General features: G+C 37.5%; 1 protein-coding gene and 1 long non-coding RNA gene across 2 annotated transcripts; one reads left to right on the top strand and one right to left on the bottom strand.

Moving 5' to 3' along the window:
• Window positions 1–6,508: 6,508 nt before the first annotated feature.
• On the bottom strand, window positions 6,509–8,994 carry LOC131553644 (uncharacterized). Its single transcript, XR_009274227.1, has 3 exons — window positions 8,875–8,994; window positions 8,669–8,772; window positions 6,509–6,609 (listed from the first exon to the last, which is right to left on the bottom strand). It is a non-coding gene; the product is annotated as an uncharacterized LOC131553644 (long non-coding RNA).
• Window positions 8,995–17,944: 8,950 nt separating this feature from the next.
• gla (galactosidase, alpha) lies at window positions 17,945–21,699 on the top strand. The gene is made up of 7 exons (XM_058798096.1): window positions 17,945–18,236; window positions 18,838–19,012; window positions 19,409–19,586; window positions 19,674–19,765; window positions 20,397–20,558; window positions 20,679–20,876; window positions 20,982–21,699. The coding sequence occupies exons 1-7, from the start codon at window positions 18,076–18,078 to the stop codon at window positions 21,267–21,269; spliced, it is 1,254 nt and encodes a 417-aa protein (XP_058654079.1). The 5' UTR covers window positions 17,945–18,075; the 3' UTR covers window positions 21,270–21,699.
• The last annotated feature ends 4,999 nt before the right edge of the window (window positions 21,700–26,698 follow it).

The following is a 26,698-nucleotide window of genomic DNA, read 5'->3' as shown; positions in this document are numbered from 1 at the left end:
GCATTTACTGCCTCTGAGAAGGTCCACACAGACCATGAAGGATAGAACGACTGAGAAAGAAAGAAAGAAAGAAAGAAAGAGCAATGATATTTTTCCCATGCAGCAACCCTTTGTTTTTCCTCATTTTCTTCCAGTCGTAACCCTTTTGTTACATGGAGTTCTTTGGTTTGGTTTTTAGGGGGCAAACTGTGCCTTTGTAGGATTTAAGAAGATTTTCTAAATCTGCAGCCCATGACTGACAAACACAAAATAGGACTGTGATTTATAGCATACAACGACACTCCTCCTGCCCTCCCTTCGATCAGTGTCTCTCCCCTCAGTGCTGCCTGTATCACAAATATAGAAACTCTAATGGATTTCAATCACACAGACACCTCCTCTGAGATTGTTCCGTAGCTCTTCCCCTCAATAAGCACCAAGGATTCATAAGTTAACATCATTACGCTATACATCCCCACAACATTTACTTCTACAAATGTACGTATCTGATCTGTGCAGGTGTCCTGAGACTTCAGATAATGAGACCTCGGAATATGTGTGTGCAAGAGAGGAAATGAGAGATAGATAAAAGAGAAAGAGAGACAGAAAAACAGAGAGACATGCATTCAAGGACATCCCTGAGAGAAATCAATGAAACAATATTACTCTACATTTATTGATTCGAAATATGCTGTTGTGAATGAAGTGTGGCCACAAATGAATGATTTGATATTCTGTTTATCTCACTCTCTCCCTGAAGAATTCAGTTCAAATCGCAAAACGCATTAGTCATATTCTCAGGAGAGCAACTGAGGTCTTTGCATTTATTGTTCATCTTCATGTAAGCAGTCAATAACATGGGAAGTGGGCAGGATTGTTGGTGTGATGAATGGGAGGTCCAGATCTTATCCTGGGTCTGTCCTTGCACTGACCCAAGGGAATAATCAACGTCTGAGTAGAATGTTAATAGAGCCTTGGGGAAAGTAATATTGTTGGAAGCACTCTCTCATTCACATTTTCTGCTAGGTCAGATATTAGGGGGTTCAACTGTGCGTTTGTTCAAGAAGTTGTTGAATTTAAACAGCCACTAATCAAATAAGCAAATGTGAGCACTGAGCTTGTGAACATTTAAACAGATGGTCAGTTGTTCTTGATTTTGTTGAAGCACAAGATTTGGAGCTTTTTCAAATCAGCTGGATACACAAACCAAATACAAAGGTATTCTGAAATTTTCTGATGTTAATATAAGTATTAGATAATAAGAAAAGTTTGAACAGACAAAAAGCAGTTGCCCTAAAACACCTATTACTGAACGCGATAGACAACTTTGAAACGATTAATGCAATTAATTCACAAATTAGAAAAACGGTACAAAAAAGAACATTCAAGCGTTGAGATGTCCCAGTCTCTGTCCAATTATCAGCAAGTGAAGACTATATCAAACCACTTTTAAAAAGCATTTTCAAACCAAAATCTTGAGAGAGAGAGATGCCTCAGAGAGACTAGCAGTTACTTTGAAAGAGCTACAGAGTTCAGTAATAGAAAAGTTTTAAAAGGAACAATAGGCCTAAAATGGAGAATAAAGAAATACTGCAAGCAAAAATGCTGTAGTTTAAAAAATATGTATAAATATACTGAGATAATGTTCAACAATGAACACTGATCTCAAACACTTTCAGCATAAATACTTGAGTGGCAGATCAATATAATGAGTATAAACATTAACCACTGCAAGTAAGAAACTGTGGCACTGTTTGAAAATTGTGTGATACACAAGCATCAGTCAAACCTTAATCACCTTGAACAAAGCAGTGTGTCAACATAAAGCACACTTAGATACTAACTCTAAGTGTAAAAATATCAAAATTGTTACAATTACTCAAACTGCATTTTTAGAAACAACACAATTATTTTAAAATATAAAACAACATTTGCACACAGTAAAACCCCCAGTGTATATACTGTATAATCCACACTCAGAGTGTTAAAAAAGTAACACTGAAGCAGTGTTAAAGTTAATGAGATAATTAGTTTAGTAATTGAGTGATGATTGAACATTAATAAAGAACATCTGCTGTTAACAAACTGAATTACTGATAGAAAGAAGAACAGAAAAAAGAGACGAGACGAGCAGAAATACAATAACTACAACTTACTTCAGCCACAGCCTTAGATGAAATCAACACAAGATAATAGAAGACATTAAGTCTCTCAAGAGAGGATGATTAAACAACTCCACAAACAGTATTACCAGCTTCACACGTTACTAACCAGATTGACTTTAGACGTTCATGTTTTATTTTTGTTTGAATTACCATTATCGAGGTTAAGTGTTTCCTTTAGTTGGGCTCTTGACTTAAAACAGTAGAATTTCTTTGGCTGCCATGACAGTGTGTTTGTTTAGACATGTTAGTTACGGCAAAAAAGAAAAAAAAGCCAAGAGAAAATGTGATCAAGGCTGGTTACGTGTCAATAAAGATGTAATCAGCGTATAGTGGCTTGAGTAACTGATGTAATTTGGAGTATAATCACTGGTAGATTTATTAGTTATTTTTGTTACTGAGCTTATGATATACATAGTTTTAGATCTGACAGTTTTAATATTAGTCTGAAAGACTTTTGAAACTTATTCTGCACTAAAAGTTTTGCTTTTCTTCATCAAACAGACTTCAATAATCAGCATCTGAATCTCAACAATGGTGACAGTAAACATAAAGCTTCATGTTGCAGTGCATTCTGGGAGCACCAATCAAAACTCATCCATGGCTCCCAGCATGCAATGCAACATGAATAAATTATGCAGCTGTCTTAGTATTTTCTTTTATTCTTACTATTTCCTTTTGTTTTGCTATTTTGTTGTGACTTTTAATAGCGTGTTTTGCAATGTTCACAGAGGATCTGTTTATCTGAATATGTTCATTGTTGAGATTCATAAGCTGATTCTTGACATCTGTATGATAATGCAGCTTTAAGCTTCTAGTGCTGATTTGCTTTTGAAAGTCTTTCAGATTAATCTTAAAACTGATGGATCAAGCTTTATATATGTGAACAAAATCAAACATTTTAACCAATCAATGACTATGCTCTGAATGAAATCAGTTATGAAAATAACTAAATGCAAGTGGTTTCTTTATTGAAGTCTAACCATCAACACCCGATTGCCATAACTAACATGTCTAAACAAACACACATTTATGACAGCCAAAGCAATCATATTTTTTTTTAAGTCAAGGGTCAAGAGCCCAACTAAAGCAAACAATGACCTCGATAATGGTAATTCAAACAAAACTAAAACATCAACATCTAAAGTCAGTCTAGTTAGTAACGTGTGAAGCTGGTCATGCTGTTTTTGGAGTTGTTTAATCATCCTCTACCGAGATCTTGAGAGATTTAATGTCTTCTATTATCTTGTGTTGATTTCATCTAAGGCTGCGACTGAAGTAAGTTGTAGTTCTTGTATTTCTGCTCGTCTCGTCTCTTTTTTCTGTTCTTCTTTCTCTTTCTTTCAGTGATTCAGCAGGTGTTCTTCATTAATGTTCAATCATCACTCAGTTACTAAACTAATTATCTCATTAACTTTAACACTGCTTCAGCGTTACTTTTTTAACACTCTTGAGTGTGGGTTATATATACACTGGGAGTGTTGATTTAACACTGGGGGTTTTACTGTGTAAAAATAAAGTGTATTATTTGTATTAAGTATTTGAATGCTTTTGCAAGGCACTGTATGAATAGTGTTTGTATGTGTAAGAAGTGAATTGTTCTATATGAACAGACTTGTCAAAATGGATTGAAATGTAGGCCTACCTTTCATATGTGGTTATGTCATTGCCTTTCTTTGCTTTTGTGTGTAGTGATCCTATTTCTCTGATGCTCTGTCTTAAAGGTGCCATAGGTGATTGTCTTCAGAAACATTTTTTGTTATTCTGGTTGAAAGTCTCTTCACATCCCGATATCAATCATTAAGTTAAGTGATCTAAATGTATTTATCTGTATTTATATATTCTGTGGAAGGTGTAGGACCAAGAAATGTTCGTCCAGTCAAAATGCTCAGTCCGAGCGTTTTAATTGGCTTTCCTACCTGCCTGTCAACATATGTATTTGCATACCTCTGTGCACCCTGTTTGCGCAGACAGGATACGTCATCAGCACGTTCACGCACGCTGTGCAGACAGAGCAAGAATGGCAGGCAAACAACAACAACCCAATCTTCCTTCCTGGTATTGTAGTACTTTTACTAACTGTTCTATAAAGTTTGCTCACCGGTGAATGACACATGATGTAGCCCAGCGATGTTCCCAGTTCCAGCCCTTGCGCTCCCCGCTCTGCATATTTTGTATGTCTCGCTTAGTTAATACGCTTGGTTTAGATAACCAGCTCGTTAGAAGTGAGCTCTGTGCATGAACTGTGTTCCGATTGACATGCTCCCTACACAGTGTTCATTGCTCTCTACTCCCTGAGCAGGGAAATCCGTTGAAGTTTATTTCACTTCGGAACATTCACTCACGGCTTTGCGCTACGCAGCGTCTTCACACACAGACAAAACTTACTAGAGAAGTGTGAAGTGTGGCATAATAGACCTCTGTAAATAAATACAATTTAAATTCACGTCTCGCACACTTTAATGCCCTTTGTATGGAACATAGGCTTTGAACTGGAATCATGGCGGAATATCTGGTGATGTCTACTTCGCAGGGCACTTATTATGGTCAAACAGAACAACTGTTGGACGTGATAAGATATACATATGAAATGTGCAGAGCAGGGAGGGCGCAAGGTCTGTAATTGGAAACCGTTGATGTAGCCTATTGTAGTAATTTAATGTCTCTGGTATTCTGCTCTTTGAGCGTATGTGCGTTCAGGGGGGCGTGGTTTTGGACGGCGATTGCAGGGAGGGTGGGATGTTTGCCTTCAGTGCTATCAGGCTAATGTTAGCATTTTCCGAGATCTCCTATTACACCTTTAAGATGTCCCCTGACAGCCTTATAAAGGCTCCTGTCAAGGTCTGTTTCTCAGTGAATGCCACATCTACTGTCATGAATTCTGTCCATAGACTTCCATCCGACTGCCACAAGAGGTCACCTCTTCATCATATTGACTCTCACATCACAGAGACTGTTACATGTCACTCCGGACTACAGTTCCCATAATCCATTGCACTGATTACACACACACAGCTGGATGCACTGATTAAACATACACAGCTGAATCCATTCAGACACGCTTTATAAGCCTTGGACTTCCTCTTTCAGATCACCGAGTATTGTCTAGTGTTTATCACTCTCCTAGTGTTAGCTGCCTTACCGAGCCATTCTGTGTTTCTGTTTAGTCTCTAGTATTGTTCTGCATTTATCACTCTCCTAGTCTTTTTATGTTGCCTTGTTTCCTGATTTCCTGCCTGTGTATCTTGGATTAACCCTTGTCTCGCCGCTCGGACTCTGTTTGTACCTTGTCTGGACTATTGCTCATGTTTCTGGATTACCCCTGTTGTCAAGCCCTCTGGATTTTGTTCGCCGATCGATGACCTACGCCAGCCCTAGGAATACTTTTTGTCTTGCCTTATACATATCTGTTTGCTGATGCTCGACCCTGCCTGTGTTTGACCATGTCTGTGAATAAAACTTTGCGTATGGATCCGTACGTCTCACGCCTCGTTCACCCAGTTACATCTACATTAAATCAGCAGGCTTTACAACATACACAAAGTTTAACCGTGCATATTATCACTTATATTAAACAAACATACAGTATAAAAGCAATCATAGTCATGATATTCTGTAAATGAGGAATTGTAGTGGGTTGACTCATGTCTCCTGTTTCTTTCCTCCTCTCACATTAACTATTTGAGCCAAGTCATGTCTGCTGGGAAAGAAACATACCCATCACGGAGATGAAAACTAATTTTGGAGGCTAGCTAGGTATGCTTCAGGTGTTGTCCAAGATCAAGTACACAAAGAGGAAAGTATTTTTCTCCTGCCCAGCCGCCCATCTGTCAGAGCCAACCCTAGGGTGGGTGCCTTAAAAGCCCCTGTAATTGATGGAGCCCGGAGGTCACGATGAGACAATATTTGATATAGAATATAGATTTTTAAAAAACACACTGGGCCCTGTTAAAAATGAAAGGAGGAGGATGAAGAGGAGGAGGGATGGGGGATCAGACAGCCTTACGCAATCGCACCACCCTCCAAGCTCTTTGCTGCAAAAACCCTTTCAATCATTCAGCTAGAATTACTCACATGATTGAGGTTTTTCTTTACATTACTTTCACTGAGTTTCATTCGGGCTCAGTCAGAATTAGAGGACAGCAGATAAGACGAGAATTGGAAAAAGACTGATGCCCGTCCAGAAAATTTGCAAAAACAGCTATGATTAAGCAATATCACACAAGTGCTGTTGTTCACAAATATACAATCACACAGCAAGTGGTGATGATATTCGTAAAAACAGCATGATTATGAGAGAGACATGAAATTAAAGAAATAGTTCACCCAAAAATGAAAAACGTACTCACCCTCAGGCCAAAGGGGAGTTCTTCATCAGAAGAGAGTCTGAGAAATGTAGCATTACATAACTTGCTCACCAATGGATAATATGCAGTGAATGGGTGCCGTCAGAGGAGAGTCCAAACAGCTGATAAAAACATCACAAAAATCCACAATTATCCAAAGTACATAATTTAATGTCTGTATGTTTGTAAGAAAGAAATTCATCATTAAGAAGTTTTTAATTTCATTGGTCATTTGTTTTGCTTCTGAATAAATTAGCTTTTTTAAACGAATCTGTTGAATGAATGATTTGCCCACTCATTCACAAAACTGGCATAACAATGTAAACTGCAGAGAGAGTCAAATGTAAAGAAAATTGTGCTGTGCTAATAGCCTACGATCTTTCTGGAATGCACACACACAGAATAGCAAAGCAGTAACTTGTAAATTTACCAGAAGTAACTTGAAAAATATTTAATGTCACACATCCACACACACACAAAAAAACAGATCATACATAAAAGACTTCTTCACATTAAAGGGTTACTCCACCCCAAAATGAATATTTTGTCATTAATCACTTACCCCCATGTCGTTCCAAACTCATAAAAGCTTTGTTCGTCTTTGGAACACAAATTAAGATATTTTTGATGCATCCCGACAGCTCTCTGACCCTCCCATGCGGATACGTTGTTTTCATTCAAATCAAAGCGTAAATTACATAAACAGCATATCTGAGTAGCGCAGCTGACACAGAACAGCATACGCTGTTTGCGTTCAGTGGATACTCTCCAAAATGGCTCTAGGGTGATGCAGAGGAGATTAACTGTTGAATAAAGTCGTTATTTTTGTTTTCTTTGCATACTAAAAGTATTCTCGTAGCTTCGTAAAATTACGGTTGAACCCCTGATGTCACATGGATTATTTTACTGATTTCCTTGCTACATTTCTGGACGCTGATCGTGTTAATTACATTGCTGCCTGTGGAGGGTCAGAGAGCTGTCAGAATGCATCAAAAATATCTTACTTTGAGTTCCGAAGACGAACTAAGCTTTTACGGGTTTGGAACGATATAAGAAAGTGATTAATGACAACATTTTCATTTTGGGGTGAAGTAACCCTTTAAGTAGTGTGGCTCTAAGTGATCTGAGCCAGAAAGAAATAGTCAGAAGAATTGAACAACCCTTTGCTCTTCTCCGCCCCTTCACCATTTCCTTTTCTTAATGCCATTCCTGCTTTTCTCTCTAACTTCACTCTAACTTTTCTCTCCGCCTGTGTTAATGGTTTCAAGCGGGGCTGCCTGAGGTGAGCTAACTCACAAAATGATAGGAAATCATATACTGGTTAGTGCAGTAAAAGGCTCTGGTAATTTCTTTAATTGCTTTGCCTTGTGCATCGACTCCTTTCTATATCCAGTAAGAAAGCATGCATCTTCTGACAGACAGGTGTTTTAATCCACTTCAAGTTTGCGTTAGCCTACAACATTTGCTGTACTGTCTCTGACCAATGATCCTTTTGCAAACCCCTTTTTTCTTTATCTGTTTGGTTTCGTTTAGCTGGAGGAACAGGCAAAAAGGCAAAAGTAGAGAAGAGAGGAGAGGCAAACTCTTCAGCCAAACATGAAAAATCTATTATTATTTACTCACTGTCATGTCATTTCCACAGAACACAAACAAAAAAGTTTTTAAAGAATCCTCACAGATTTTTAGAAAAAGCGAAACAATAATTCAATGTGACCACAGGCTGTCAAGCTCCAAAAAGGGCAAAAAACAACAACAGCAACATTTGGTATGAGACCATTGACGTATGAAGTTATTGACGTCCAACAAATTATTGACGCCATACTGTCGTATTTGATTTGAAAGCTGGAATATTATGAGTGAATAATCACTTAAACCACATGCTGTTTCTCACACAATCCTACACAAAGCTTCAGAAAATGTACCAGATGGACTACTTATATAGTGCTTTTGTATTTGTCCTTTTTAGGATATTTACAGGTTTTAGTCACTATATGAGCTGCTGTTTTATGAAAAACATGATATTTGTATTTGTTTTATTTTGAGGTGAAAATGTCCTTTAATTCTTTCTTTTCCTCCACTCCTCCTTAGAAAACCTCTCTTCATATGCATTCAGGGTAAACAGAGGACTTCTTCTCCTTGCTCTTTCTCCCCACCCATTAGACATCCTTCACACTTAAATACCTTGGAGACAGCTGGAAAAGGACAACCTGTGTGCTATTCCTTCACCATGTTGACACTGAATCAGTGCCGCAGGTCAGCAGTATGAGATGAGAAATAATGACTTTCTGTGGAGAGAGGGAGGTGGATGTTCCTGATTCACAGGCGGTCAGGTTAAAGTGCAATAGCTTTACAGTTTTTACCATTGGCAAAGTGAAGCCAGGACCTACCTCACAGCAAAATCTCCAGTGTTGAAATCCTAGTGTTAAGGACTTTCAGAGTAAAGTGTTAAAGTTGTGGTGTTGAACTTTAGGGGATTAACACTAGCTAGTGTAAACAGCGCTCTCTGGCCGGTGTAAATAAGCAGAGAAACACTTATAACACTCTTGTTGAGTGTTATTAGTCACATCCGGGACATTTGCTCGTGTGCGCGCTTGACTCATCTGGAATATTTTTCACAGACGCCATTTTCTTAGACTCGCGATGAGGAGCATATGAGGACGGAAAACAGCGAAATTAAGTGTTTAATCTTACTCACAATATGTGTTTTGTAATATCATATCGTTTTATAGCGACATTTATGAGGTGTGTGCGCCTAAACCTTTTTTTAAAGACATTTCTTCAACTCGCGAGGCGGACCAGACGAGGACGTTTCTTTTTAAAAGGGACAAGCCGAAAGTTACGTTTTATCTCATTTGTATGTATTTCACAACATCATATTGATTTAATGTGATATTTGTGCGATGTGCACTCCTAAACTTTTCCTCAGAGAGAAATTTTCCTTCACTCATGATGCGGAGAAGACGGGGAAATTGGTTTTATCATGGAAAACACCGAAAGTAAGTGTTTAACCTCATTTACATTTTGTATTTTATAAAATCATATTACTTTTTGACGATATTTTTATCCTGTACGAGCCTAAACGTTTCTCACAGATGCATTTGAATGGCTATGTATTGACGCGGAAGTCGCTTTTAACAGGGGAAACATAAGAAGGAAGTGTTTTACCTCATTTAAAATTTGTATTTTATTACATCACATATTGATTAATAGCGATATTTATGTGTTTTGCGCTCTAAACCTTTCTCAGAGAGACATTTTCTTTCACTGGAGATGCGGAGCGGACAGGGAAGTTGGTCTTCTCGATGAAAACACTGAGTGAGTTAAATTGTTCATCATTCAAAGTGATTTTGTGCCCTCACAAGTCTTGGAATATGGCACGAGTTGCATAAACTACTTTAGACACTTTATTATCTTTTTTTTTTTTAAGCATGAACGTGTTTTGTGTTCAGCAAATGTGAATCATATAGGTTTGGAATTACAATTTTAAGTTAACTGTTCCTTTAATATTGTTACAGATGGTTCATGCTGGCTTAACAGAAAAATCGAAAGATGATGTGCTTGAAGAGTATGAAGCCACCAATACATTAAGTGGGATGAGAAGAGCTTTGTTAGGACACATACCAGAGACATGGGTAAGCCACAACTGCATATTTTAAGATTATTGATTGTCATGCTTAATTTTTTTTATTATTAAACAATAATAATAAAGAGTTTGATCTCCTTCTAAAAATATTTCATAAAAAATGCATCAAATGTAAGTTTTTGGTATGCTTGCATTGTCATTTATTTATGTGCTGTCCCATTTATGTGCATTAATTTTGGTAGGAGTCCAACCATAAGTGAACAGTAAATGTTTACTTATACTCATGACTTTCCACAGATGCCATGTATGACAGTTTCTTCTGTTGATTATTCAAAATATCTATTTTTTGTGTTCCTCAGAAGACAGAAGCTCCTACAGGTGTGGAACCACATGAGTATAAATAAATGATGACAGAATTTTCAGTTTTGGGTTAACTATTCTTATATTGTAATTGATACTTGTCCCTGACATTTCACCTGATAAATGGATGTGAAATAATCCTTTTTGTTTTGATTTTTGTTTTTTCTCCTATTTTACAGGAGCACTTTTGTGATGCTGCAAGTGGGAGTGGGGTATCTTGCTTGGCTGAAAACTGCAGGGAAACACATCTCGTCTTGCTGAAAACTACTCTTTACAAGGAGGTCCAAACACCAGTAGCAGAGACTTTGTTCAGTTAGCATTAACATGCATTCTGCCTGGATGCTAATGAATAGGATGCTGTTGTTTAAGCTGATAAATGTAAGCATTATAAACCTCATGACATTAAGTGTACATTTGGACCAAATAAGAATATGTATTTTGTGCCTTTGCACTGATTTGCTTTGACATTATGATGTTTTAATTGTTGTAAGAACATGTTCTTTACATGCATTGAAAACATTGAATGTGAAAACATTTTTCTCAGGGAAAAAGATTTACAATGTTTCAATTAAAAATTAATAATTGTAAAAGTGTATTGTTTTGTGGGTTTATTTTTTTATATTTTTACCTGAACATTGGTGCAGTGTTCACCAGTTGAGGGAGTTAAATTCACACTCTAAAATTTGCCGTGTAGGTATATGTTTTAATCTGCATTACCATTTTAAAATAATTATTTACAATATTTACATTAAATCAACATTAAATAAATACACATTAATCACCATAAAGTGTTAAATGTGTATACTTGCGAGTAATAATTTCTTAACACCCTTAGTGATTAAAATTAAACACTAACACAGTGTTGTTTTAACACTAGCAAAGATGGACCTGTATGTTCACCCGGAAAGTGATCATTTTAACACCCGTGGTGACAAATCTCCTAACATATTTTTGCTGTGCTGTAACACACACACTAGCCATCTGTCACCATGACAACTGGCAGGCACACACATACTGCAAATCTCACTTTATACCTTAAAGGACTAACATTTTCTTAGATCTATGTACTAAAGGTTTAAAACACTCTTATGCATGTATGTATATATGTACACACACACATGCATAGTTTAAACCAAAAGTCAACAGATGAGCAGAAAAGTTATGGTGAAAAGCTGATATCTATCAGCCATTCACACTACACTATTCACTTTCGTCTCATGCATATGAATATAGGCACATGCTGAATCAAAATCTATAAAACTTTAAAGCTGCATGGTTTGCGGTGTTGTCAGCATCTCAGACCATTTTCATTGCAAGAACCAAATCATTTGTCAAATCATTTGAAAAAAAAAAAATTTTGAATATTAAAAAGGACACACTGATTTTTTGACAAATGGGAAAGAGGAAAAGATGGAAATATGACATTTGTTAGGAGCACTTGAGATTAAAAAACGAAACAAAAAAAAAAAATCTGTAAATGTTTTCCTGTTGAAATCTTAATTTAATTTTTTCTTTATTTTTTCCTTTATTTAATTCCTACAGGGTCACATCATATCCTGTTGCAGGGTCTAAAGTAATGTTGCATGTTCAAAGTGTGAATTTGTCTTCACTGTCTACTAGAAAGCTAAAAATGAAGAGACACGTCTGTAGGAGGAATAACCTCTGCGCTGCCCCATTGGTTCCACAGAGAACAGGCTAGTGATAAATAAAAAGGTCACTTTCTCCATAGCAATTAAAACGGGGTAAGTCCTTCTGCTAAATATCACATTGGATTTCTCCGAATGTCACCTGCAGCATATTAATGACCATTTATGATGTTTCTCAAGGTTAGGCTTGTTTGTTACTTTGTTTTTGCTTGTTGCTTCAGTAACAGACAGACACTGCACTGTTTACTCAGATTGTTGAGGGAATCTTACAGAACATTTTCCTCGCTTTTCAGCACATAATCAATACACAAGCTCTAGGCAATAAGCAGAAACCAACAACAGAGACAGTTCAGAGATTTAAACCATGGTTTGTGATATACTGTTTTTATCACCTCAACAGAAATACATTTCAGAATCCTATTGTGATTGGAAGTGCCCAGCAATAAAATGTTTTTACTACATTTCACAATATTGCATTTCGGTTGCAGGTAGATAACATCGAAATATGATGCTTAAAAATTTTCTAGAAGCCACATAAAATGTCTTAAGTAGCCTCCAATTGTCAATATATCATTGTTACAATAAAAACAAAACAAGACCAGACTGAAACATTTATAGAAAGCTTTATATGGGTTTTAAAATAATGTACTTTATCCATTTAATAAGGCACCTCAGACACATAATGAAAACACCAGGCCGCTTTACAGTGATTGTGGAACATTATTTGTCTACCTTCTTACTGAAATGCTGTGCAAATCTATGCAGTAAGGGGTAATTTACCACAACTGCCAAACATTTCATGTAAATACATATTATATATTATTTATACCTGAATGTGAATAGAAAACAGTTTCTCACTGGACAATTCTATGAAATAACTTTAATAAAAGAGCACTGGAAATATATTCAGATTTACATGGGTGGGCATGATCAGGGTCCAAAAATAAGGGGAACTATAACAACATTTCTGCAACGTTTTGAAAATATGGATTTATTTTGCATGCACTGATGTTAAAATTCTGCTGGTCCCTAATGCAATAAAATAGCAAAATGATGTCAAAGGTAATCTAAATGTAAAAATAGAAGAAATGTGCATTTAAAATTAAAAATTCAATGTTGACTGATACAAATAAAATTGTACTGAAACAATAACTGATATAGTGCAATGCCATTTACTGTGCTTCCCTAGTATTTGTTCAAATTTTCATAATAAAATAAATAAATAAAAATTAACAATGTAGCTGCATCTCATAAATTACTGAAACATAACGATTAGTACTAAGCAGGGAGACGATAAGGTACATATGTCTGTATTCCATAAACTAGAGTCAGTTTTGAAGATCTATACAATCAGCATACCAACATTTGCATTTATCACTTTATTTAACAAAAAATGTTGATAGTCTAATAGGGGGAAACAAGTGGTACGGAACAGCCCTTGTTGCCACGGTAACCATTGCCTACCAAGGACGGGGAAGTAATAAGTCTATGGGAGTGGCAGGGGGGTGGGGGAGGGTGTTACCAAACCCAAAGTCAGGCAAATAGATGAGAGTGAGAATGTGGTGCAGAGAGGGGAAAGGAACGGAAAGGAGGAGAGGAAAAAGATGTAACTGGGGCTCGAGTGAATTGAGCTCACGCACCATTTCTCCACCTCCACCCTCAACTCTCAGTGCCGTCATTATCACTATCAACAACATTTGTCTCTGCTGGGGCCTCCATCATAAAAATCACATCATCTCTCTTTATTACAACTGTGGTAGAGCAGCTCAGGCTTACCTCATCACCCATGGATGTTGGCGTTTCAGTCCAGGGGCCAGCGACGTGCCGTATCCAGAGGGAAGGATCGAGATGAAGGAGTTCCTACACCCCATTATTTACTGCTCGCCACCCACAGAACTGTGCCCTGTCCAAACAGGCATTCCCGACAACTCTCTGCAATGTTTCATTTAAACCGCCTTGAAAAAAAAAAACGCCGGAAGAGCTTACATTTGTCTTTCCAGACACAGCTCTGTAATGTAAATAAATAAATACACAATATAGCAGTTATCTGTCAAGCATTCGGTCCAGCTCTCAGTATTATTTCCACTTTGCTAGTGTTTGGGTAGGTTTTGGTCAACAACAACCCAGAACAAATCCCATAATTGTGGGCAAAACTCAATTAGGTGGTTTCCTGCCTCTTGACAGTAAATGGCTGAGGTGAGGAAAACTGCACGAGGCATAACACATAATGAAGCCGAATCTCTTAAGCTGAAAGTTGTGTTGGCATTCGCTTCCAGAAGTAGGCAATTCCCCTGACAACTCTGCACAATATTGCTGCTCATAATTATTGGCGGAAGTGACATAAAACAAGAATTTGGTGGTCCCATTACAGTTCTCTGCCAAACCTACAAGGCATATGACTATCATGGTTCCTATAAAACAATAATTAGAAGTTGGTCCCAGAGTAACGTGATTCAGAGGCAGTGCCTTATAGGTTTTTTGAATTTGCACTTAAAATAATTTCGTCATAAATTCCTGAAGGAGCCATTTCATACACATGCCCTAAATTGATTTATTCAAAAAGGACGCAAACTAATTTTGATCCAATTTAGCCCACAGCAAGTGGATCCCATGCTGCTAGGTGTGCTACTCATGTGTAACAAAAAGGAAATGGATTGTGTTGGCTTCATTTAGTGCAATGGACAATCTGCAATGGAGTGCACTGGAGAAAAACACCAGAATGCTGAAGCCTGGATTAGGCAATTTGATCCAACTGTGCCACGTCAATCTTTATATGACAGGGCCGAGAGGAATTCAAACTTTCTCAAGAATTTTGCATTGGCCATTGTCTAAGAAATCAATAAACAGAATCAATAGACTATTTTGTCTAATTTCAGTTTTCAAGAGGTGTATCCTAAAAGATACTAAAATATACCCATCATTTCATAAACATAGTAAAAAGCCTCATTTAAAAAAGAAAGATAAACAATACTATTCGTAAGTAAACATTATTTAATTAGTTTACCCAAAAATAAAAATTCTGTCATCATTGATTCCCCTTCACATTGTTCTAAAACAAGATATTTTGAAAAAAAATGTACAAGAGATTGAGCAAGAGATTGGCAAGAGAAGTGAAAAGGGAGGTAGATTCCAAAATTTCTTTTAGGATTACACCACCACCACTCTTGCAGGTCATCGATTTCACTGTGTCCTATTTGCTGACAACACTGTAGTAATAAGCAGTTCTATCTAATTAGTACAAGAGCAAAAGATCATTCAGTCTTTACAAAAGTAGATTGTAAAAGGCCACACTAGTATAGTACGGCCGTTCAAGAAGGTCATTTCTGCTCACTCCACAGTGCTTTGGAGGACTCCAAGCAGGATCATGTATTGATCACAATATTAAAATTGATTTTCTCAAAATATACTAAAGCTATCTCACCTCAGCCTTGTAACTCCTCAGTGAAGGAGTTGCTATGAGATCATTGTTAATAATGTTGGAGAGTAATAAAAAACAAACCATTATTGGAAACCATTTTCAAAGCAACCCAACACTAAGATTATAATTAAGACCATAATTTCTCAAGATGCACATTTGACAGGCATCTTCCTAAAGGACAGGAGCACTGGGAGGGGGTGGTGTTGCAACCACCTTCCAATTTTAGTTTGGTACAACCAGCTCCATCCAGACTAATGGCTTGGCAGGCAGTGAAATATTACACATTCACGAAGAACAGGAAAGGCCTCTGAAAAGGTAATTAGGGATTTTCCAGTGCTTTCAACCCTTAGATAAAATACCGTATTGACCCGAATATAAGACGATGTTTTTTCCTTGGAAATGCATCTGAAAAAACGCGTTCGTCTTATATTCAGGGTCTAGACTTTGACATGTCAATAATACACCCACAACAATAGGTGGCGCCAAAAACGCATAAAACGAGTGTGCCATGAAATATGTAATGTAATGTGTGTTGTAAAGATCGCGAATGAAAACAAATGAAAAAGAAAAGCTTACAGCAGCATGATCATGACTGTCATGTTAGCCTGATGAGACCAAACTTCCTCTGTAAGTGATTTTAAAACATAACCAGATTTGAAGACTACAATAAGATTTCACGTCTACTAATTGTTATATAATTCAGATGGGCTACCTGTTATTTCAATGGTATATCAAAATTTTCCAATGTCATTGTTGGTACATTTTACCAGTATTTACCATACTTTCAAAACAAAAATTAGAATTGGAAAAATATGCAATATGAAAATAATTTTAGAATAAATGTGTTTTACAGCGAGAGAGAAAAAAATTGTTTTTCCAACAGGTACAACTGGAAAAAGGGGGGTCGTCTTATAATCAGGGTCGTCTTATATTCAGGACAATACGGTAAATCAAATCAATTTCATCCACTAAAGCTAAGGCAGGCTGTTTATCAAAAGATCCTGATAAGTCTGATCTTACAAACTACAATAAAAACACACTGGGGAGCCTCCCACCAATCCCTCCTGGCCTCCCTGACTCCTTTCCATTTTTACCCGTTATTTCATAACATATCTATACATAAGCCAGAGGTGACAACCTGTTCAATTAAATGGCACAGTGGCAAAATGGAAAGTGATGGATAGGCATTTGTGCTCCGGGAAGAAATGAGTGGGCTGTAGACCTCTACAATCCATCCTTTGAAAACATAGCTGAGGTGGAGATCACCTTCCATGCAATGAAACAAACATCAATAAATTGGAGAATCTATCTCTGCTGTAAACCACACTACTGAAACCAGTTTTGTTACCAGGCCCACTGACTGGTCCATCCATCAAGAAGTGAAAAATTGAACTCTGACATTTGGAGGCCTTTGCACCATTGCTTTGGCTTTGATAGAAACTACTGTGAGTGATAAATTGTTTTTACCATGCCTGCCCTCCTTGGTACAACATTTAAGTTGATATTACTGTTACCCAAACTCTTGACATTTGGGGAAAAAAGGTCAGACTTTATTTTCCCCAAACAGTCCATTTTTAGGCATGGACAGCAAGGAAATGCAGAATGACATATTAAAGCAATGCCAGATTATGGAGTGTGTGATAAATTGTGCATAGATGCTCTGCTAAGTGCATTTTGCAAGAGATTTTTATTTTCCTACACCTATGGAAAAAGTAGATCTGATTACAGTGAATCAATTCAAGTTGGGAAATTAACTAGGAAAGATGAAGAGTGTTCAGCAAACACTCTTACTGCTATTGCCGTTACAAGGATAACAGTCAATTTTGTCTTTTCAATGCACTCAACTAAAACACAAGAGTAATACCAAGACGTGTACAGCCTAAAACAATGGCAAGACTGAATGAATCCGAGAGTGAATAGCATTCCAGTCTAAATTTCTACCTAACACCCATGTTCGAAAAGAAATGCAATCAATAGCCAAACTCCAACTCCAAAAAAAAAAAAAAATTAAATAAAAAATCTACCACCACAATCATACACAATGTCCACCCTCAGTCTCATGTCATGTCTGTCTAATAATATGTTTTGTGATCATGTTCATTGATCTGTCATGTTAAATGGCAGAACTAGTATCAACCAAATTAACAAGGTCTCTTGTTTAAACTGATTTGAAACTTTAAAAATGTGAAATATGATTACTGACATGGTGGGAAGGGTTGTAGCCAAGTACTTCTGCTGGACTCACATGGTATAATTTGGGGTTGGTTAATTATTGTTTAGAACAAATAAATATGATTTCCACAATAAAATGCTTTACACTTCTTGGTCGAGACAAATAATCGCGCATATGTTATGTTTCTCCTTGTATGTACCAGATAAAACACTATTAAACATCCAATAACGCGCCAAGAAATAAAGCCAACAAAATCATACATGCGCTTCTGATTTGTTTTGACTGGAGCGTGCGTGTGACGTCATTGATCGAGGAGCGTGCATGTTTGCACCTGACCTGACTGATACGCTGTGAACACGGAAGTGAAACAACTTGTTGCCCTAGATTCAGTCATTCATCTACACAAACATGAGTGTCTCAAATATAGTCTTTATCGGGATTATGTCTTTATTAGTCCCAGTTTCGGCGCTGGATAATGGGCTTGCTTTAACTCCCACCATGGGCTGGTTGCACTGGGAGAGATTCATGTGCAACACCGACTGTGATGCGGATCCTAAGAACTGCATTAGGTGAGAGCGTGACCTGATGACTCAAAGTTGTTCTGAACAAATCATAATGAAGATGTGCAGTTTTGGATGCTTTTCATTGAAAAGTGTCGTAGCAACACCATATTTTTGACAGAATGTTTTTCTAATTTGTGATCTACAGTATATATATGAATATGGTAATCATTCAGTATCATTCATGTCAGACTAATATGGTATGTAAAACCAAAAAAAAAAAAAAGCATAGAAACCAGAATGAGTAGGTAAATAGGTAGTAATGTACATTGATTTAATAATAATAATAATAATGAATTTATATAAGCAAAAAATCAGTCATTTTCATGCATAAAATGGTACAATTATGGAATTACATGGTGACAAACAGAATGAGGAAGAAGAAAACTATATACCTGAATACTTTGGCATAAGTATTCATGCCACATGAGTGACTGCTAAAGCATGTGATCATCATCCTTTCGTGCAAAGGGCGTTTATAGGTCTCATATAGTACTGTTTAGAACAGATGCTGTTTTTCACACTTGCAAACTCAGAGAATCTGCCCCGTATAGTGGGCAGATGTTCGACCATGATGCCCTGTTCCTCATGCCCTTGTGTGTTCTGGCAGAGAGGAGCTGTTCATGGAGATGACAGATGTGATGGTGAAAGAAGGATGGAAGGACGCTGGATATGAGTTTGTGTGCATTGATGATTGCTGGCCCTCGCATGAGAGGGACGCCCAGGGGCGTCTGCAGGCTGACCCCAAGAGGTTTCCCAGTGGAATCAAAAAACTGGCAGATTATGTGAGTATCTTTTGGCATCATGAAAGTCTAGAAGAGGACACATACATCTGGCTCACATGTGGCATTGCCTAGAATTGTTATTATTATGTACAGTAACATTAACATTATTATGTACAGTACGTGGAAATTTTCTTCCTTTAACAAAAGTGTCTTCATGTTCACATAAATGTCATTTCAAAGGTGAATTAGCACACACTTAACTTTTCATGCAGTAACAATACTGAGAAATTATATTTTGTTGTCATTTAGCAATCTGCCATAGCTTGGCTGCTCCAAATCTTTTTGTCAGTTATATATCGCCCCCTACTGTTGTCTTACTGATATCACAATAAAACGACATTCTGACCTAATGTTATATAACTTGTAATGAATATTATAGCTTTATTGTGTTTTAAGGTCCATGCCAAAGGTCTGAAGCTGGGAATATATGCAGATGTTGGCACAAGGACATGTGCAGGCTACCCTGGGACTTTGGGCTACTATGACATTGATGCTAAAACCTTTGCAGACTGGGGTGTGGATCTGTTAAAATTCGACGGATGCTTCATGCCTGACTGGAGTCAGCTAGGAGAAGGTAGGTCGATATGCAAGTCTGAGCAGTATGCTGATGAATTTCAGAGTTTTGCTAAGAAATTCTTTACACCATATTGTTGTCTTTCAGGTTATATGAACATGTCGAGAGCTCTAAACCAGACAGGCAGAAGTATTGTTTACTCCTGTGAATGGCCATTATATGAGTGGCCACACCAACAGGTGAGACACATGGAGATTTTTTAATTAAAGGTGCAGCAAGTAATTTTCCACTTTTGCATCATTGCTATCTTAAAAGGATAGTTAATCTAAAAATTTACTCAGCCTCATATTGTTCCAAACCTGTATGACTTTCTTTCTTTTGCTGAACACATCAGATGTCATTTATTTTGTCTTTTCATTTAATTCATTTCATGTTTAATTATACAATAAACATTTATTTTATAAAGACAAGTATTCCTTTTTCTCCGTTCTTTTCAGTTGCTTTTTTCCTTTTTGTTAATTATACTCAGCATCAAAACATTGACTCTTAAAGCCAACAAATATATTTTGAAGAATGTTTGTAACCAAACATTTTCAATTCCCATTGACCTGCATTGTAATTTGGTCAATACAATGGAAATCATTGGGAACTGCAATTGTTTAGTTACCAACATTCTTCAAAATGTCTTCTTTTGTGTTCAGCAGAAGAAAGAAGGTCACACAGGTTTGGAACGACATGAGGGTGAGTAAATAATGACAGAATGCTCATTTTTGGGTGTACTATACTTCGAAATCGAATTCTTTATAAAGTGCAAATAGTCTACTTAAATATTGCTTAGTTAAAAATCGTTTTGTGTCTCTTATATTCCAGCCTGACTATGAGGCAATTCGCAAGACCTGTAACCACTGGCGTAACTATGGAGATGTTTATGATCAGTGGACCAGTGTGAAGAGCATCCTGGACTGGACAGCTGATCATCAGAAGATCCTGGTCCCCGTAGCAGGACCAGGTGGATGGAATGACCCGGACATGGTATGATGCATCTCATCTGATTATTTTACTCTCAAATCACAAGTTCAAACTGGGTAATTTAAATAAGCTTAATGTGAACAAATTTTTATCCTATCATATTTCTGGTTATTACACCTCAAGCTGATCATAGGGAACTTCGGCCTGAGCCACAATCAGCAGCAGACTCAGATGGCCTTGTGGGCTATCATGGCTGCCCCACTTCTGATGTCCAACGACCTGCGAAACATTTGTCCCAAAGCCAAAGAACTGCTGCAGAACAAACAGATCATTGCCATCAACCAGGACCCTCTGGGCATGCAGGGCCATCGTACATTAAAGGTAAAGTATCTTAGCCCACCTTTGTGCCAAATGACGGTCTTAATCTATCCTTTGTTTCATTACGGTATCTGTCAGTGAGCTGGAATACATTTATCTTGTTCACAGGGTGACAGTTTTGAGGTGTGGGAACGACCCTTGTCAGGCAACAGGCTGGCCGTGGCAGTGATGAATAGACAGGAGATTGGTGGTCCACGTAGATTTATCATTTCTGTGGCGACGCTGCCTAGTTGGCAGCTCTGTGACCCGAAGTGCAACGTAACTCAGATCCTGCCTGTGTACCAGGAAATGGGTGTCCAGAATCTCTTTTCTGAAGTGATGGTCCAAGTCAATCCTACAGGCACAACACTTCTCACTGTCAGCCCTATCAAAAGCAATCCTCATGACACCCTGTGACATGACTTGGAAAGCAAAACTTTACAAAGAAATGGTAAATTTATTATTGCACTAATGTGACCGAGTTAAACTTCCTGATGTTTTTTTCCATTTTGAATACTGCTGTAGAATCCATTTTTAAAATTTTTAAAAGTGCATTTTACTGTACATAAAACATTCACAAAGCACTTTAACTCTAAGAAATGTTGAGTTTATACTTTGCACATCTGTATTACCTATGTTTTCAGTTCTCTAAAGATGTACTATACTACAAAACCTTATCACATTCACCCATAATATGTTCCACTTCACAGTGAAGACTTACAATGTGTTTAAAGGTTTCATTGCCAAAAAACTTCTTATTTTAACATAAATAAAGACCCTCAGGGATTTTACAGATCATTTGGCAGTTCATGTCTTGTTCTGTAATGCATATAATTGATCTGAAATCAATTAAAGCATTTATGCAAGTTTCAGTGCTACTTTTTGAATTACTATAAAGTGATGGGCACTTTACACTCAATATATTAATCAATATGCTGGTGAAGCTTTATTGCATATACAGTATCTCACAAAAGTGAGTACACCCCTCACATTTCAGCAAATATTTTAGTATATCTTCTCAAGGGACAATACTACACAAATGAAATTTGGATATATTTTAGAGTAGTCAATGTGCAGCTTGTATAGAAGTACAAATTTACTCAACATATAGCCATTATTGTCCAAATAACTGGCAACAAAAATGAGTACACCCTAAGCGAACATGTCAAAACTGTGTCCAAAGTGTCAATATTTTGTAGGGGCATCATTGTTATCTAGCACTGCCTTAATCCTCCAGAGCTGCACAGGTTGTTGCTGGCATCCTCTTCCACTCCTCCATAATGACATCACGGAGCTGCTGGATGTTAGACACATGGCGCTTCTCCACCTTCCGCTTGAGGGTTCGGGTCTGGAGACATACTTGGCCACTCCATCACCTTCACCTTCAGTTTCATCAGCAAGGCAATTGTCATCTTGGCGGTGTGTTTGGGGTCGTTATTATGTTGGAAAACTGCCGTTCGGCCCAGTTTCTGAAGGGAGGGCATCATCTTCTGCTTCAGAATGTCACAGTACATGTTGGAATCCATGTTTCCCTCAATGAACCGCAGCTCCCCAGTACCAGCAGCACTCATGCAGCCCCAGACCATGTTGTGCTACCACCACCATGCTTGACTGTAGGCAAGATACAATTTTCTTGGTACTCCTCACCAGGGTGTTACCACACATGCTGGACACCATCTGAGCCAAACAAGTTCACCTTAGACTCATCAGACCACAGGACGTGGTTCCAGTAATTCATGCTCTTGGCCAGGTTGTCTTCAGTAAACTGTTTGCGGGCTTTCTTGTGAGCCAGTTTCAGAAGAGGCTTCCTTCTGGGACGACGGCCATGCAAACCGACTTGTTGCAGTGTGCGGCGTATGGTCTGAGCGCTGACAAGCTGACCTTCCACTTCTGTAACCTCTAAAGCAATGCTGGCCGCACTCATGCATCTGTTTTTTGAAGCCAGCTTCTGCACCTGACGCACAGCACGAGGACTCAACTTCTTTGATCGACCCTTGCGAGGCCTGTTCCGAGTGAAACCCCTCTTGGAAAACCTCTGTATGACCCTGGCCACTGTACTGTAACTCAGTTTCAGGGTGTTACCGAACTTCTTATAGCCTCGGCCATCTTTGTGGAGAGCAACAATTCTAATTCTCAAATCCTCAGAGAGTTCTTTGCATGTTGAACATCCAGTGGTCAGTATGAGAGAATTGCAGAGGTGGAAAGTAACGAATTACATTTACTCGCGTTACTGTAATTGAGCAGCTTTTTTGTGTACTTCTACTTTTTAAAGTAATTTTTAAAATCTTTAATTTTACTTTTACTTAAGTATATTTTGTTTGAAGTATTGTACTTCGTTACATTTTAAAACACATTAATTGAGTAAAAGAAAAGAAAAAAAAATCGCTCCCTGGAAACTACTGCAGTAATGGGCAGGAGAACAAACTGGCGCTAAAATCAGAGAAAGATGCAGACGGACAAGACAGGCGTTAATGGTGCAGACCCAGCTGAAAACCAAACCCCGTCGTATTCTGCTGAAGTTGAACTCGAAAGAAGTGATGTGAACCCCTGGCCATGTTTATGCACTATTATGCAGTGTAAACTGTGTATGCCTAGGGAGACCAAACTAGCAGCTTATAAATATCGACATCAACCCTTAGCAAGCATGTAGAGGTAAGTATAAATACTTGCATCATTGCATTGGTGGTTAAAATGAAGCTTTGGCAGTGTAGCAAAAGGTTTTGCACAAATTAGTCAAAAAGACAGTGGTGCAAGGGTGTGCGATATATCGTCTGCGATAATATCGTAATTGTTTTAACGATGTGCGATTTGACATCAGTATTTAGCCAAAAACCAAACAAAAAACTCCTACAGAGTGCAGTGAAGTCTAGTTGATTAGACTAGTGTGCGTGCGCGCATTTAGACTGCGTTCTTTCAATGTATGATTCAGTCTGTTAAAATGCATTTAAAATGATCACGGAATTGAAGATATAGGGGCAGAAAATGTATATTTATATCATTTCATATAGTAAATCAATATCACACGAAGAGTGCCGTTTTTCTCCAAAAATCTGCATGATTACATATATATATATATATATATATATATATATATATATTTTACAACACTTCAATAAACAAGAAGTTAATTAAGAGACTTGCATTTAGACACCATATTGCCTGTTTTGAGTCTCTGAGCAACATGATGGTGTTTCGTTCCTGAATGAATCAACTGTTTAAATGATTCGGTTCAGTCTCAATGACTCACTTATTAACAGTGACTTGGTGACACCTACTGGCGGTTTTAATTTCACATTTAAAGTATCTTTTTATTTTTATTATTATTATTTTTTTTTATAATTTCAAATGAGCATTCAACATTTTATGTCTTATATATCAAAACATTATTTCTGCATTTGTAACTGCAAGTTAAATGCATTCATGTCCTGCATTAAACAGTGTGTAAATACATCTAAATGCCACTTCAGATGAAACTTCTGTGTTTCCTCTGCATTGCAAAGATGAATTTTGTTGATATTGATTTAATTTGCCTGGTAACAGCCCAAATGTCTTATTATTCTAAATAACTGATTCATTTAAGAACAACTAGTTTGAGATTTATAGGCCTATCCCAGGGGTGTCAAACTAAATGATTAGATTAGCTGGATCAGATGTGTTTAATTAGGGTTATATCTATACTGTGTAGGGCTGTGGCCCTCCAGGAACTGAGTTTGACACCCTTGGCCTATCTAATTTTTGCATCCCTCCCACTGTTTAAAAGTAACTAAGTAATTTTTACTCTGAGTAAATTTTAAATGAGCTACTTTTTACTTTTACTTGAGTAGATATTTACACTGGTACTTTTACTTGTACTTAAGTAAAATTTGATTAATGTAATGGCACTTTTACTTGAGTAAAATATTTTCCACCTCTGGAAAAATACCAAATTTTAACTGCTCTAAAACAAGATACACAGATTAGTATAGTCCTGACAAGCAGACAAAAACATGAACATGATAAATAGGACATGTGTCTTTGCATGGTTAAACGACATATAGCTGTTTTCACAAAGGGTGTACTCACTTTTGTTGCCAGCTTTTTTGACAATAATGGCTGTATGTTGAGTTATTTTCAGAGGACAGTAAATCTGTACTGCTATACAAGTTGCACACTGACTACTCTAAAATATATCCAAGTTTCTTTTCTATAGAATTGTCCCTTGAAAAAATATACAGGTGCTGGTCATATAATTAGAATATCATCAAAAAGTTGATTTATTTCACTAATTCCATTCAAAAAGTGAAACTTGTATATTATATTCATTCATTACACACAGACTGATATATTTCAAATGTTTATTTCTTTTAATTTTGATGATTAGAGCTTACAGCCCATGAAAGTCAAAAATCAGTATCTCAAAATATTAGAATATTACTTAAGACCAATACAAACAAAGGATTTTTAGAAATCTTGGCCAACTGAAAAGTATGAAAATGAAAAGTATGAGCATGTACAGCACTCAATACCTAGTTGGGGCTCCTTTTGGCTGAATTACTGCAGCAATGCGGCGTGGCATGGAGTCGATCAGTCTGTGGCACTGCTCAGATGTTATGAGAGCCCAGGTTGCTCTGATAGTGGCCTTCAGCTCTTCTGCATTGTTGGGTCTGGTGTCTCTCATCTTCCTCTTGACAATACCCCATAGATTCTCTATGGGGTTCAGGTCAGGCGAGTTTGCTGGCCAATCAAGCACAGTAACACTATGGTCATTGAACCAGCTTTTGGTACCTTTGGCAGTGTGGGCAGGTGCCAAGTCCTGCTGGAAAATGAAATCAGCATCTCCATAAAGCTTGTCAACAGAAGGAAGCATGAAGTGCTCTAAAATTCCTGGTAGATGGCTGCGTTGACTGTGGACATCAGAAAACACAGTGGACCAACACCAGCAGATGACATGGCAGCCCAAATCATCACTGACTGTGGAAACTTCACACTGGACTTCAAGCAACATGGATTCTGTGCCTCTCCACTCTTCCTTCAGACTCTGGGACCTTGATTTCCAAATGAAATGTAAAATTTACTTTCATCTGAAAAGAGGACTTTGGACCACTGAGCAACAGTCCAGTTCTTTTCTCCACAGCCCAGGTAAGATGCTTCTGGCGTTGTCTCTGGTTCAGAAGTGGCTTGGTAGCCCTTTTCCTGAAGGCGTCTGAGCGTGGTGACTCTTGATGCACTGACTCCAGCTTCAGTTCTCTCCTTGTGAAGCTCTCACAAGTGTTTGAATCGGCTTTGCTTGACTGTATTCTCAAGCTTGCGGTCATCCCTGTTGCTTGTGCACCTTTTCCTACCCAAATTCTTCCTTCCAGTCAACTTTGCATTTAATATGCTTTGATACAGCACTCTGTAAACAGCCACACCTTTCAGTAATGACCTTCTGTGACTTACCCTCTTTGTGGAGGGTGTCAATGTTCGTCTTCTGGATCATTGCCAAGTCAGCAGTCTTCCCCATTATTGTGGTTTCAAAGAACAAGAGATACCCAGAATTTATACTGTAGGGATGGTCATTTATTCAAACTCAAATGTAAATATTCTAATATTTTGAGATACTGATTTTTGACTTTCATGAGCTGTAAGCTCTAATCATCAAAATTAAAAGAAATAAACATTTGAAAAATATCAGTCTGTGTGTAATGAATGAATATAATATACAAGTTTCACTTTTTGAATGGAATTAGTGAAATAAATCAACTTTTTGATGATATTCTAATTATATGACCAGCACCTGTACTAAAATGATTTCCGAAATGTGAGGGGTGTACTCAATTTTGTGAGATACTGTATCTCTTTAGTCTCTTTCTCCTGTTCTTACAAAC

Source organism: Onychostoma macrolepis, chromosome 14 (assembly GCF_012432095.1).
Source record: "Onychostoma macrolepis isolate SWU-2019 chromosome 14, ASM1243209v1, whole genome shotgun sequence".
NCBI classification, from domain to species: Eukaryota; Metazoa; Chordata; class Actinopteri; order Cypriniformes; family Cyprinidae; genus Onychostoma; species Onychostoma macrolepis.
Note: the sequence above shows the minus strand (reverse complement) of the source record. Positions and strands in the feature narration are given on the sequence as shown.

Bases quoted from the DNA above. Each gene is read 5' to 3' on its own strand.
- gla (XM_058798096.1), top strand. From the start codon at position 18,076: ATGAGTGTCTCAAATATAGTCTTTATCGGGATTATGTCTTTATTAGTC. The intron at 18,237-18,837 runs GTGAGAGCGTGA...GTGTTCTGGCAG, and splicing joins GATCCTAAGAACTGCATTAG to AGAGGAGCTGTTCATGGAGA. The intron at 20,877-20,981 runs GTAAAGTATCTT...TCTTGTTCACAG, and splicing joins AGGGCCATCGTACATTAAAG to GGTGACAGTTTTGAGGTGTG.